We start from the raw sequence: 15,080 nt of genomic DNA, 5'->3' as shown, positions 1-15,080 counted from the left end.
TACAACATCATAATTCCAGGTATCAATCCACACTTTAAGCTCATCCACCTTTCTTACAATGCTCCTAGCATTAAAATAGATACATTTAAGATACTCTCCACCTCCTCCTCTCTTTTCATCCCTAGCAATGCATTCAAATTTATTATCCTTTTCTTTCTTCTCCCCTACAACTTCGGGCTGAGCGCATCCCTTCTCCATCACCTGCCTTTCCTCCCTCACACACTGTCTACTTACTTGCTCTACTGGTGAACTAACCTCCTCTCTCATAGTTTCCTCAAATTGATTTCCGCCCCCCCCCATCTTACTAGTTTAAAGTCTGCCCTGTAGCCCTAGCAAACCTCCCCGCTAGGATATTGGTCCCCCCAGGATTCAAGTGTAACCCGTCCTTCTTGAACAGGTCACGCCTGCCCCAGAAGAGGTCCCAATGATCCAGAAACTTGAATCCCTGCCCCCTGCTCCAATCCCTCAACCACGCATTCATCCTCCACCTAATTCCATTCCTACTCTCACTGTCGCGTGGCACAGGCAGTAATCCCGAGATTACTACCTTTGCGGTCCTTCTTCTTAACTGCCTTCCTAACTCCCTATACTCTCGTTTCAGGACCTCTTCCCCTTTCCTACCTATGTCATTGGTACCTACATGTACCACAACCTCTGGCTCCTCACCCTCCCACTTGGACGCGATCAGAAACGTCCCGGACCCTGGCACCAGGGAGGCAACTACCATCCGGGACTCCCGATCACCTCCACAGAACCGCCTGTCTGAACCCCTGACTATCGAGTCCCCTATTACTATGGTCCTCTTTCTTCTATCCCTACCCTTCTGAGCTACAGGGCCGTCCTCTGTGCCGGAGGCCCGGCTACTGTCACTTCCTCCAGGTAGGCTGTCCCCCCCCCAACAGTACTCAAACATGAGTACTTATTGTCAAGGGGTACAGCCACTGGGGTACTCTCTAGTACCTGCCCCTTCCCCTTCCTGACCGTGACCCACCTATCTGCCTCCCATGGCCCCGGAGTGACCACCTGCCTGTAACTCCTCTCTATCACCTCCTCACTCTCCCTGACCAGGCGAAGGTCATCGAGCTGCAGCTCCAGTTCCCTAACTCGGTCCCTCAGGAGCTGCAGTTCAACACACCTGGTGCAGATGTGGACGTCCGGGAGGCTCGGAGACTCCAGGACCTCCCACATCCGACACCGAGAACAACAAGCTGCCCTCACACTCATACTTCCCGAATAACTGAAAATAACAAGAACTAAAAGATAAGCCTACTGTGCCCTTTTCCACCTAAGCCCTCTGAGCCCAAGCCCTACACTCTGCTCCCGGCTCACTCCGCTGCCCACAAACGAAGCTGCCCACTGCTTAAGGCTGCGTTCTTTTTATATCTTCCCTCCTTCCCAGGCCTCCTTCACGCGCCTGCGCAGTCCCGCCTCTCAGAACTCCGATCTGAGAAGCAATTTGAAAATGGCCGCCGCCGCACTTCTTCTCAAAGCCTCGCTGTCCTCTTCCAAAAGAGAACTACCTCACTCCTTCTCTCCTTTTTATATCTTCCCTCCTTCCCAGGCCTCCTTCACGCGCCTGCGCAGTCCCGCCTCTCAGAACTCCGATCTGAGAAGCAATTTGAAAATGATAAAGAGGAAGCCTTTTAGGACCGATATGAGGAAAAACTTCTTCACACAGAGAGTGGTAAATCTGTGGAATTCTCTGCCACAGGAAACAGTTGAGGCCTGTTCATTGGCTATATTTAAGAGGAAGTTAGATATGGCCCTTGTGGCTAAAGGGATCAGGGGGTATGAAGAGAAAGCAGGTACAGGGTTCTGAGTTGGATGATCAGCCATGATCATACTGAATGGCGGTGCAGGCTCGAGGGGCCGAATGGCCTACTCCTGCACCTATTTTCTATGTTCCTATGTTAGATTTTAAGCTTTCCAAATTAACAATGTTTCATCATTGAATATTGATTGTAGTATTCTGCCTACAAGGTGTTAAATTAAGTGGCCTATAGCTCCTCACCACCTATCTTCCTTTCTAAACAAGAAAATTACATTTGCTCTTCTCCAGACTCTTGATGCCTTCCCTAAATTTACTGAGTCCTGAAAATTTCCTACAATTCCTTTAAAAAGTTTGTGCACAAGCCAAGTGAGCCACTGTTAACACCGAGAGCATCTCTAATACTTTATCCCGGATGAAAGTTTCCATCATCCAATGAACATAATGCAGCTGTTATCTTCACTGAAACAGTAGTACTGGAAGTGAATGAAAACCAAAACACATAAAAGATGTAACTGTATTTTTGGACTCCTGTGGAAAAAAAAGGTTTATTTTCAAACAACAACACACACAAAATGCTGGTGGAACACAGCAGGCCAGGCAGCATCTATAGGGAGAAGCGCTGTCGACGTTTCGGGCTCGGCGAAGGGTCTCGGCCCAAAACATCGACAGCGCTTCTCCCTATAGATGCTGCCTAGCCTGCTGTGTTCAACCAGCATTTTGTGTGTGTTGTTTGAATTTCCAGCATCTGCAGATTTCCTTGTGTTTGAGGTTTATTTTCAATTTACTCACATCTCTGGAGTCTTCGACTTATTTTTCCCATTGAAGAATTCAGGCAAGGCACGGCGTTCAATCTCATGAATGCTGTAAAAGAGGTAATTCCCATTTTTACCTTGCCTTCCCACACAAATACATTTGATCCAATTACATTTTAATTTTTTTTTTAACCACTAACTTTTACTGCAACACCAAAAAATTACATTTAATACAACCAGCTGCCAATTATATTTTGACTGTTTAACCCAGCACAACCTTCATCACCATCCCTTCACCCCTCATCCTCTTCCTCATCCCCACCCCCCTTCTCCACCACTTCCCCCCCCTCCACCCCTCTACCAACCAACTGAATAGTAGAGCATTCCTATTTTAACAGATCTTTTAAGTTAGGTATCAAATTTGTCCACATTAAGATTGTGTTTGGTCATGCATCATTTGCTCGTGCTGATAATCCCAGGTAAGAAATGTCCAAAACGCTCCAAAGCCCATGAGTACTTGAAATATCATGATGAGGTTTCCAACGCTGGACTACAATCTTCTTAGCTGCAGTCAGGCCTGCCAGCCAGGTTTTGCGTGTTTTTTCCGTAAGGGAAAGGTGGGAGCCATCATTTAGAAGATGTACAGCAGGGTCCATCAGTAATTGTACCCCTGTTAGTAATGATAACCTTCTCCAACAAACCAAAAACCCCTGGACATTCCCACACAACATGTATAAAAGAACCAACAGTCCCGTGGGAGCAAAGAGCAAAATGAGCAATATAGGTCAGGAACCAGTCCCATTTGATGTCTAATTCTCGGTGTTAGATATGCTCTATGACAAAATTTCAAGTGTATATACCGATGATTTGGATTTTTTGAAGCACCAGCAGCATTAACCCAAATCACATCCCAGTCTAAGTCTTGTCCCAATTCGGATATGTCCCTATAGAAACATAGAAAAACAGAAAACCTACAGCACAATACAGGGCCTTCGGCCCACAAAGTTGTGTCAAATTACTAGGCTTACCCATAGCCCTCTATTTTTTTTAAGCTTCATGCACCTATCGAAAAGTTTCTTAAAAGACCCTATCATATCCGCCTCCACCACTGTTGCTGGTAGCCAATTCCACGCATTCACCACTCTGAGTAAAAAACATACCCCTGACATCTCCTCTGTACCTACGCCCCAGCACCTTAAACATGTATCCTCTTGTGGCAACCATTTCAGCCTTGGGAAAAAGCCTCTGATTATCCCAGGCTTTCATTCCTGATATGGGCATATATTTCTGGAGTTTAATTTATCATAGATATATGACACTATCTGACTTGGAAGTCAAAAATCTGTCTTGGAACACTCTGTATCCAACTTAAAATGGGATGGTCCTTTAAATCTGACCCCCAGGAAACCCCGTAGGCTTTACAAGCTGAACTTACTCTAAAGTAGAAAAGAGAGTGTTTATCAATATTATATTGAGATACCAATTCTTGAAAGCTAAGGATAGTACTTGCCCCATTAATATCTTGAAGAGTAGTAATACCTTTATCCTCCCAAGTTCTGTTAGTGAATGGTTCCCCTGCCAGATAATGATTATTGTTCCATAATGGAGATGATTTGCACCATACACTTTTAAATTTTAAGAATTTTTCTGCTGCTCTGAACACTTGTAGCATTTGGGTTAAAATTAGACCGTAATACAAATCACATTTTTTGGTAGACATACCTATAAGGAAAAATTCCTTCAACTTTTTGGTGCTATTAGCTCTTGTTCTATATTTTTCCATAATGAAATGTTATCCTCCTCCATCCAATAGCTAAGACCTTTTAATATAAATGCCCAATGATACAGTTTAAAATTTCACAAGATCACAAGACGAAGGAGCAGAAGTAGGCCATTCAGCCCATCAAGTCTGCTCCGCCACTGCACCATAAGCTAAACTATTCTCCAGTCTAGGTCCAATTTCTGGTTTTTTCCCCATATCCCTTGATACCCTGACTAATTAGATACCCGCCAATGTCCTCCTTAAAAACCCTCAATGATTGGGCCTCCACAGCTGTATGTGGCAACAAATTCCATAAATCCACGACCCTCTGGCTGAAAAACCTTTTCCTTATCTCTGTTTTTAATGGGTACCCTCTAATTCTAAGACTGTGACATCTTGTCCTGGACTCACCCACCAAGGGAAACAGCCTTTCCACATCTACTCTGTCCAACCCTTTCAACATTCAAAATATTTCTATGAGATCCCCTCTCATTCTTCTATACTCTAATGAATACAATCCAAGAGCCGACAAACACTCCTCATATGTTAGTCCCTGCATTCCAGGAATCATCCTTGTGAATCTTCTCTGAACTCTCTCCAACATCAGCACATCCTTTCTAAGATGGGGGCCCAAAACTACACACAATATTCCAAATAGGGTCTCACCAGTGCCCCACAGAGCCTCATCAACACTTCCTTACTCTTGTACACTATTCCTCTTGAAATGAATGCCAACATAGCATTCGATTTCCTTACTGCCGATCCAACCTGGTGGTTAACCTTTAGGGTATCCTGCACCAGAACCCCCAAGTCCCTTTGCACTTCTGATTTTTGGATTTTCTCCCCGTCTAAATAATAATCTGCCTGATTGTTTCTTCTTCCAAAATGTACAACCGTACATTTCTCAACATTGTATCTCATCTGCTGTTTCTTTGCCCACTCTCCTAAACTGACCAAGTCTCTCTGCAACCTTTCCGTTTATTCAACACTTCCTGCTCCTCCACCTATCTTGGTGTCATCCACAAACTTAGCCACAAAACCATTTAATCCATAATCTAAATCATCGATATACAGTGTAAAAAGAAGAGGCCCCAACACAGACCCCTGCGGAACACCACTAGTAACCGGCAACCAACCAGAATAGGATCCCTGTATTCCCACTCTTTGCTTTCTACCCATCAGCCAATGCTCCACCCATTCCAATATCCTTCCTGTAATTCCATGGGCCCTCATCTTATTAAACAGCCTCTTATGCGGCACCTTATCAAAGGCCTTTTGAAAATCCAAATACACAACATCCACAGCCTCTCCCTTGTCAATCTTATTCGAGATTATCTCAAAAAATTCCAATAGGTTGGTGAGGCAGGATCTTCCCTTCATGAAACCATGCTGGCTTGGGCCTATTTTGTCATGCACCTCAAAATAATTCACAACCTCATCCTTGAGGATCGACTCCAATAATTTTCCAACTACCGATCTCAGACTAAAATTTGGACGTGCCAATCCCCATCCGACTTTTTGAATTGTACAGCTGACCACTTTATATTAGGTTGTTTACCATTCCAAACATAGCATCGTAGTAAGGAGCCCAGTTTTTGTCAATATCCTGCTGGAGGCGCAAGAGGAATCACTGAGCTGATAAAATTAATGCGGGGTAAGATGTTCATTTTAATGACCAATATACGGGCTGGGACTGATGCTGGCAGGTGCATCCATCTATTAATATCTGCTTCTATTTTTTTTTCAAAATTAAAGAGTAATTTGTTCTAAGCCACAGATGATAGGGAAGTATTAACTTTAATACCCAAGTAGAGGACCTCATTTGTAACATTAATCGGGAGGGAGAGACTCCTTACTTTTATCTGTATTAATCAGCGTCAGTGCCGATTTTGACAGATTAACTTTATTTCCTGAAAGAAATCCAAATTGTTCCAGAGATTGTTGAACATTTGCCATATAAACTAATTGGTCATCCACATAAAGTGATATCGAATGTGATGTTGTACCTATTGTAATGGGGAGATCTGAAGAGAGTTTCTAATTAAACGTGCAAGCGGTTCAAAAGATAAAGTAAAAATTAAAGGAAACAAAGGGTCCCCTTGTTGTGTCCCCCGTCCTATGTCAAATAACTGAGAAACCTCCTCCCACACATATCCAGGCTGAAGGATCAGTGTACAGTCTTTTAATCATATTGATAAATTTATCACCGAACTTAAATTCTTTTAGAACTCCTCAAAGATATGGCCATTCAAGGCGATCAAACACTTTTTCAGCATCTAGAAATAGCAGGCCACAGGCAGGCGGGATTTTATGTGTTGCACTCAGTATATTTAAGAGCCGGCGAATATTATCAGATGTGAGACATCCCCTGATAAAGTCCGTTTGATCTGGGCTAATTATTTTCCCAACTACTGTCTCGAGTCTACTGGCTAAGACTTTGGAAAATATCTTGAGGTTGGCATTTATCAAGGAGATTGGATCCAATTACATTTATAAAGTGTAAAAGAGGTGAGAGTATATATGGAGATAGCCGTTGATTGTAGTTAATCACAACAGAAGTGTTCCCGTGCAGCTGCGGCATAGACTCACTGGTCTATAACTTCCTGGGCTATCTCACTATCTTTCTTGAATAAGGGAACAACATCTGCAACCCTCCAATCCTCTGGAACCTCTCCCGTCCTCACTGATGATGCAAATATCATTGCCAGAGGATCAGAAATTTCCTCCCTTGCATCCCACAATAGCCTGGGGTATATCTCATCCGGCCCTGGTGACTCATCCAACTTGCTGCTTTCCAAAAGCTCCAGCACATCCTCTTTCTTAATGTTCTATGCTCAAGCTTTCAATCTGCTGTAAATCATCCCTACAATCACCTAGATCCTTTTCTGCAGTGAATACTGAAGTAAAGTATTCATTAAGTATCTATGCTCTCCCCTCTGGTTCCATACACACATTTCCACCGTCACACTTGATTGGTCCCATTCTCTCACATCTTATCCTATTGCACTTCACATACTTGTAGAATGCCTTGGGGTTTTCCTTAATCCAGCTCACCAAGGCCTTCTCATGCCCCCTTCTGGCTCTCCTAATTTAATTCTCAAACTCCTTCCTGCTAGCCTTATAATCTTCTAGATCTCTATCATTACCTAGTTTTTTGAACCTTTCGTAAGCTTTTTTTCTCTTCTTGACTAGATTTTCAACAGCCTTTGTACACCACAGTTCCTGTACCCTACCATCCTTTCCCTGTCTCATTGGAACGTACCTATGCAGAATGCCACACAAATATCCCCTGAACATTTGCCACATTTCTGCCATACATTTCCCTGAGAACATCTGTTCCCAATTTATGTTTCCAAGATCCTGCCTGATAGCCTCATATTTCCCCTTTCTCCACTTAAACGCTTTCCTAACTTGTCTGGTCCTATCCCTCTCCAATGCTATGGTAAAGGAGATAGAATTGTGATCACTATCTTCAAAATGTTCTCCCACAGAGTCCTGACACCTGACCAGGTTCATTACCCAATACCAGATCAAGTACAGCTTCTCCTCTTTTAGGCTTATCTACATATTGCGTCAGGAAACCTTCCTGAACACACCTAACAAACTCCACCCCATCTAAACTCCCTGCTCTAGGGAGATGCAAATCAACATTGGGGTAGTTAAAATCTCCCATCACAACAACCCTGACATTGTGGGCATCATTGAGTTGTGACTGAAAGCAGGCCATAGTTGGGAGCTTATCATCAAAGGATATATTTTGTATCAAAAGGACAGGAAGGAAGGCATAGGCAGTGAAACATAAAAATCTAGAGCACATTACAGGCCCTTCAGCCTACAATGTACCAACCACGTAACCTACTCTGCTTAGAATTTCCCTACTGCATAGCCCTCAATATTTCTAAGCGCCATGTACCTAACCTAACCTCAGAGGTTGGGAAAGTTTTGAATCTATTATTCAGGATGAGGCTTCAGAGATCTTTGAGACTAATGATAGTAAGTCGAAGTCAGCATGATTTTTGTCAAGGGAAATCTTGTCTGACAAATCTGTTAGAGTTCTTTGAGAAGGTAACAAGCAGGATGGACAAAGGATAAGCAGTGGATGTCATTTACTTGGATTTTCGTAAGTTATTTGTTAAGGATTGGGTAAGGCATCACACATGAGACTGCTTAATAATATCTCATGGCATTAGAGGAAAGATACTGGCATGGATAGAGGAATAGCTGACAGGCAGGAGGCAAGAAGTGGGAATAAAGGTTTTCACCTTTAGTCTCATACGAAAACCAGCACACTTATCATTGTTTTCTCGTGCACCACTTTTGACACCATCTTCCCACAGCAGCTTAGGGGGAGTTAACTGGCAGCATGCCCCAGGCCACTACTCCTCTGGTAGATCTCCTTTAAACATTCCCCCTCTCACTATGTATGCTGGATACGACTGAGGAAAAGGACTTTGACTATCTACCCTATCTTAAAAACATGTCAGCTTGCCCCTTGGTCTCTGACATTCCAGACAACACAATCCAATTTTGTCCACTTTTTCCTCCTAGCTAATCTTCTAATCTGGACAACCACCTGATGAACCTCCCCAACATCTTCCACATCTTTTCTGTAATGCAGCAATCAGAACTGCACAAAATACTCCAACTGCCCTAACCAAAGTTTTATTTATACCAATTAAGGCTAAATTTTTTTGATATTTTACTTATTTTATATAGAGATATAAGCCCTGTTAGGGTTAATGTTAGGGTTAATTCGAGACTGCCATTACAGGTCAGGAGTGGCTCACGTAATGCGAGGGAGGGGGGAAGCGAAACTGGGGATTCCGCTACACCGAAACTACCAGTGTCACGCGATTCAGTAAACAAAAGAAACAGGTAACTCGTGAGCATATGACTGCGGGCCAATAAGATGGACACAAGTGCCCGATATTACCTAATATGTAGCGGGGGGTTGTGCTGGGGGGAAAAGGGATATAAATAAGAGCAGATTGTAAGGGGAAGTCGGAACGCGCCTTCTCCAGCGACTCCGTCGATTCGCTGTGCCAGTTACGGATTCTGCAATAAACCCAAGTTTTGTAATATTCCGGTGTTGGTTGTCTCTCTTCCTAAACGAACACAGGGCTGAATTTCAAGCCCATCAGCCCTTATTGACCAATGAGCCACCTCACAAGGCACTCCACCAGTTTTGATCCTAGCCTAATCATAGGACTATTTACAGTGGCCAATTAACCTAATTGTTATATCGTTGGACTGTGGGAGGAAAGTAGAGCCCCTGAAGGAAATTCACATGCACACAGGAAGAATGTAAAAGCTTTCTTATAAAGGATGCGGGAATTGAATTCCAATGCCCCATGCTGTAACAGCATTACATTAATAGTTATACTACTGTGGCGCCCCATCTGAATTTGCCATGTAGCTTTCTTTCATGCCAACTGACTCAGATAAGAGAACACCAACATAAGTACAGATAACCTCCACTCCATCCCCCAGGAGATATGATGTGCACAGTTACAGCAGGATTTATACATGGAAGACGCTGCTTCTTGGTTAGTAGGGATATATCGACAGCAAAAGACTGAAGAATTTGTGAAAGAACAATGGAGTTATTAAGTAGGTGTGCTTATGAAGATTAGGTGTTGAAATTTTGATTTGGAACAAGGCAGCAGGAGAGCACCTAAGGATTTCCAGCAGGAAGACATTTTGAGTTCTCGGGGGAAGAGAGAGGCCAGACTGTGCAGGCGTGTGACGTCAGCCAGTTGAGCGTGAACAGTTTGAAAAGGGCAAGGAGTCTTCAGAAGTTTTTGAATCGGAACAAGAAGGCAGCGGGAAAGCACTTAAGGATTTCCAGCGGGAAGATATAGGCCAGACTGCGCAGGTGCGTGACATCAGCCAATTCAGTGCGAACACTTTAAAAAGGCAGACATATCCAGAGGGCAGCATTGGGAGTGGGCAGCGGAGTGAGAGGCAGCAGAGTGAAAGGGCTTTGGCTCAACAGGCTTCAGCAGTAACGGGACAAGGTGAGGCAGTTGTTGATTGCAAAAGGAAGTAGTATGTGTGAGAGGCCAGTTTTCTGTGGTCGATGTCAGATGTGGGAGGTCCTGGAGTCTCCCGGCATCCCGGATGGCCACATCTGCACCCGGTGCACTGAGGTGCAACTCCTAAGGGACCATATTAGGGAACTGGAGATGCAGCTCGATCATCTTCGTGTGATCAGGGAAGAGTGAGGAGGTGATAGAGAGGAGTTACAGACACGTGGTCACTCCGGGGCCACAGGGGACAGAGAAATGGGTCACAGTCAGGAGAGGGAAGGGGAAGAGTCAGGTACTACAGAGTACTGCTGTGGCTGTCCCCCTTGACAATAAGTACTCCTGTTTGAGTACTGTTGGGGGTGAAAAGCCTACCTGGGGGAAGCAACAGTGGCCATGCCTCTGGCACAGAGTCTGGTCCTGTGGCTCAGAAGGGTAGGGAAAGGAAGAGGAAGGCAGTAGTGATAGGGGACTCTATAGTCAGGGGGTCAGACAGGCGATTCTGTGGACGCAGGAAAGAAACTCGGATGGTACTTTGCCTCCCAGGTGCCACTAAGATATCCTGCAGTGGGAGGCAGAACAGCCAGAGGTTGTGGTACATATTGGTACCAATGACAGAGGTAGGAAAAGGGAAGAGGTCCTGAAAGAAGACTACAGGGAGTTAGGAAGGAAATTGAAAAGCAGGACCTCAAAGGTAGTAATCTCTGGATTACTGCCAGTGCCATGCGACAGTGAGAATAGGAATACAATGAGATGGAGGATTAATGCATGGCTGAGGGAACAGAGCAGGGGGCAGGGATTCACCTTTCTGGATCATTGGGACCTCTTTTGGGGCAGGTGTGACCTGTACAAAGAGGACGGGTTGCACTTGAATCCCGGGGGACCAATATCCTGGCGGGCAGGTTTGATAGAGCTGCTGGGGAGGGTTTAAACTAGTTTGGCAGGGGTGTGGGAATCAGAATGTGAGTGCAGGGATTAAGGTAGAAGGCCAAGGGCATGATGCTAAGAGTTCTGAGTTGATTAGGAAGGACAGGCAGAGGACAAAACATAATTGTAGCCAGTTAAAGGGGTTGAAATGTGTCTAGTTCAATGCTAGGAGTATTAGGAACAAGGAGGATGAACTTAGAGCATGGATTAGTACATGGAACTACAATGTTGTGGCCGTTACTGGAACTTGGTTGGAGGAAGGGCAGGATTGGATGATGCAGGTCCCAGGGTTCATGTGTTTTAAAAGGAATAGGTTGGGAGGTAGCAAAGGGGGGAAGTGGCATTGCTGGTCAGGGATAGTATCACGGCTATAGAAAGGCAGGATGCTGCAGAGGGAGTGTCCACTGAGTCAGTCTGGGTGTAAGTCAGAAATAGGAAGGGATCAATCACTGTGCTGGGAGTAGTCTATAGGCCCCCAGATAGCCCTTGGGACACCGAGGAGCAGATAAGTAGACAAATTTTAGAATGGTGCACAAAATACAGGGTAGTTGTTAAGGGTGATTTCAACTTCCCTCATATTGACTGGCATCTCCTAAGTGCAAGGGGGATAGATGGGGCTGCATTTGTCAGGTGTGTTCAAGAAAGATTCCTGACACAGTATGTGGACCGGCCAACAAGAGGAGAGGCTATACTGGATCTAGTTCTGGGTAACGAACCTGGTCAGGTGACAGACCTCTTGGTGGGGGAGCATTTTGGTAAGAGTGACCACAACTCCATTAGTTTCAGCATAGCTATGGAAAGGGATAAAATCAGACGAAATGTTCTATGTTCTATGAAATGGTAAAGTGCTTAACTGGGGAAGGGCTAACTTTGAAGGGATGAGGCAGGAACTAGCGAGAGTAAACTGGAAACAGATGCTCAAAGGGGAAAGCACAAAAGTAATGTGGGAGAAGTTTAGGGACCACTTGAGCTGGGTTCAGGATAGGTTTGTCCCACTGAGGCAAGGAAAAAATGGTAGGAAAAGGGAACAGTGGCTGACGAAACATGTGAGGCAACTCGTCAAGAGGAAAAAGGAAGCATACGTTAGATATAAGAAGCAGGAAGTAGGAGGGGCTCATGAGAAATATAGGGTAGCCAAGAAGGAGCTAAGGAAAGGACTTAGGAGAGCTTAAAAGGGGCATGAGAAAGCCTTGGCACGTAGGATTAAGGAGAACCCCAAGGCATTCTATGCGTATGTGAAGAACAGGAGGATGACGAGAACGAAGGTGGGACCACTAAAGGATAAAGAGGGCAACATGTGCCTGGAGGCGGAGGAAGTTGGGGAGGTCCTAAATGAATACTTTGCTTCAGTATTCACCAGTGAAATGGATCTTGATCAGGGTGAGGTCGAAATAGAGCAGGCCTGTGTGCTGGACAATGTGGAGATTAGGGAAGAAGTAGTGCTGGATCTTCTTAAAAACATTAATATTGATAAATCCCCAGGACCGGATATGATACACCTAAGTTGTTGTGGGAATTGAGAGAAGAGATTGCTGGAGCATTAGCTATGATCTTTGAATCCTCTTTGGCTGCAGGGGAAGTGCCGGAGGACTGGAGAATGGCAAATGTACTTCCCTTGTTTAAAAAAGGTAATAGGGAGAAACCTGGGAACTATAGACCGGTGGGTCTTACGTCGGTGGTATGCAAACTACTGGAAAGGATTCTTAAGGATAGGATCTACAAGCATTTGGAGAAGTACAGTCTACTCATGGATAGTCAACATGGCTTTGTGAAGGGAAGATCATGCCTCACGAGCCTGATTGAGTTTTTTGAAGAGGTAACAAAAGAAATTGATGAGGGTAGGGCAGTGGATGTGGTCTACATGGACTTTAGCAAGACATCTGACAAGGTCCCTCATGAGAGACTCATAAAGAAAGTCATGAGGCATGGGATAAGTGGAGACTTGGCTGTTGGATAAAAAATTGGCTTAAAGGAAGAAAGCAGAGGGTAGTTGTGGAAGGAAAGTATTCTGCCTGGAGGTCGGTGACTAGTGGAGTGCCGCAGGGATCTGTCCTGGGACCCCTGCTATTTGTGATTTGTATAAATGACCTGGATGTAGAGGTGGAAGGATGGGTGAGTAAGTTTGAGGATGACACAAAGATTGGAGGAGTTGTGGATGGAGCTGCAGGTTGTCGAAGGTTACAAGAGGATATAGACAGGCTGCAGAGTTGGGCAGAAAAATGGCAGATGGTGTTCAATCCAGACAAGTGTGAGGTGATGCATTTTGGAAGGACAAACCAGAAGACTGAGTACAGGATTAATGGTCAGTTACTTAAGAGTGTGGATGAACAAAGGGACCTTGGGGTTCAAATCCATACATCCCTCAAGGTCGCTGCACAGGTTGATAGGGTAGTTAAGAAGGCCTATGGGATGTTAGGCTTCATTAACAGTGGGATTGAGTTCAGAAGTAGAAAGGTCATGTTGCAACTCTACAAATCTCTGGTGAGACCGCACTTAGAGTATTGTGTTCAATTCTGGTCACCATATTATAGGAAGGATGTGGAAGCTATGGACAAGGTGCAGAGAAGGCAGATTTACCAGGATGTTGCCTGGTTTGGAGAACAAGTCATATGAAGCAAGGTTAGCAGAGCTGGGACTTTTCCCTTTGGAGTGTAGAAGAATGAGAGGGGACTTGATAGAGGTCTACAATATTATGGGAAGCACAGATAGGGTGGATAGTCAGTACCTGTTCCCCAGGGCACCAATAGCAAACACCAGAGGGCATATGTACAAAATTAAGGGAAGGAAGTTTAGGGGAGACATCAGGGGTAAGTTTTTTTTTTTACACAGAGGGGTGTGAGTGCCTAGAATGAATTGCCAGGGATGGTGGTGGAGGCTAAAACATTAGGGGTATTTAAGAGCCTCTTGGACAGGCACATGGATGAAAGAAAAATGGAGGGTTATGGGGTAGCGTGGGTTTAGTACTTTTTTTAAAGGATTATATGGGTCGGCACAACATGGAGGGCTGAAGGGCCTGTACTGTGCTATAATATTCTATGGTTCTATGGTAATAGAGAAAGAGCCAGGCTAAGGGGAGCAAACAAGAAACAAGTTAATTGGAGTGATCAACTTCTACAGCAACACTTGGTTGTGATGGAAGAATATAGATTGAGGGGAAGTGAAAATATTTTTTTCTGACCTGTTATAGTCAAACCACGCCGAGTAGCTGGGAATGATAATGTGATGCGTCTGTTCAGTGACATTATCCTCTGCTTGGTCCACAGGACGAATCTGATCTGCTTTGGCACTGGCATTGTCCTCTTCCTCCTGGTGACAATTGACGAATCACTGCATTCAGTGTAATGTTAGTCAGCAGTTTGCATTTTGTGCAGTGGTGGTGAAAGGTTGATCATAACATTCAACAGAGCACAAAAGGCACATATCTTGCTATGGTGATAATTCAATTAATCAAAGCAACCACTGGACAAGTTTGAGATGTTAAATACAAGACACAGAATTTTGAAGTCAGAACAGAAGGAAAAGAACAAAATTAATTGAAATTTTAACAGGACTAACAGCAGATAGGCTTTTCTTTACAGGATGGAAACTTTAAGGGTGCAGCTTTACGGTGAGGTGGTCTTTAAGTTGAATGCCAAACTAAAATCTTGCTGAAATCATATTCTGTAAATAATACTTTACAGCTTATTTCCCAATTTCAGATCAGTTGAAATGATCACACAAACACAAGGAAATCTGCAGATGCTGGAAATTCAAGCAACACACAAAATGCTGGTGGAATGCAGCAGGCCAGGCAGCATTTATAGGAAGAAGTACAGTCAATGTTTCAGGCTGAGACCCTTTGC

The 15,080-nt window shown here is 44.4% G+C and overlaps 1 protein-coding gene across 4 annotated transcripts in view; it reads right to left on the bottom strand.

Moving 5' to 3' along the window:
- smarcc1a (SWI/SNF related BAF chromatin remodeling complex subunit C1a) overlaps nt 1-15,080 on the bottom strand; it is a 286,601-nt gene that overhangs the window by 135,041 nt on the left and 136,480 nt on the right. For all 4 annotated transcript variants that reach the window (XM_073070120.1, XM_073069954.1, XM_073070033.1 and 1 more), the window contains exons 14-15: nt 14,417-14,544; nt 2,561-2,632 (exon numbers count right to left, since the gene is read on the bottom strand). In XM_073070120.1, the coding sequence (XP_072926221.1) occupies nt 2,561-2,632; nt 14,417-14,544 (200 nt within the window). The remainder of the gene's footprint in view (nt 1-2,560; nt 2,633-14,416; nt 14,545-15,080) is intronic.

This window comes from Hemitrygon akajei, chromosome 1 (assembly GCF_048418815.1).
Source record: "Hemitrygon akajei chromosome 1, sHemAka1.3, whole genome shotgun sequence".
NCBI classification, from domain to species: Eukaryota; Metazoa; Chordata; class Chondrichthyes; order Myliobatiformes; family Dasyatidae; genus Hemitrygon; species Hemitrygon akajei.
The sequence above is the reverse complement of the archived record's forward strand: the minus strand, read 5'-3'. Positions and strand labels throughout refer to the sequence as shown.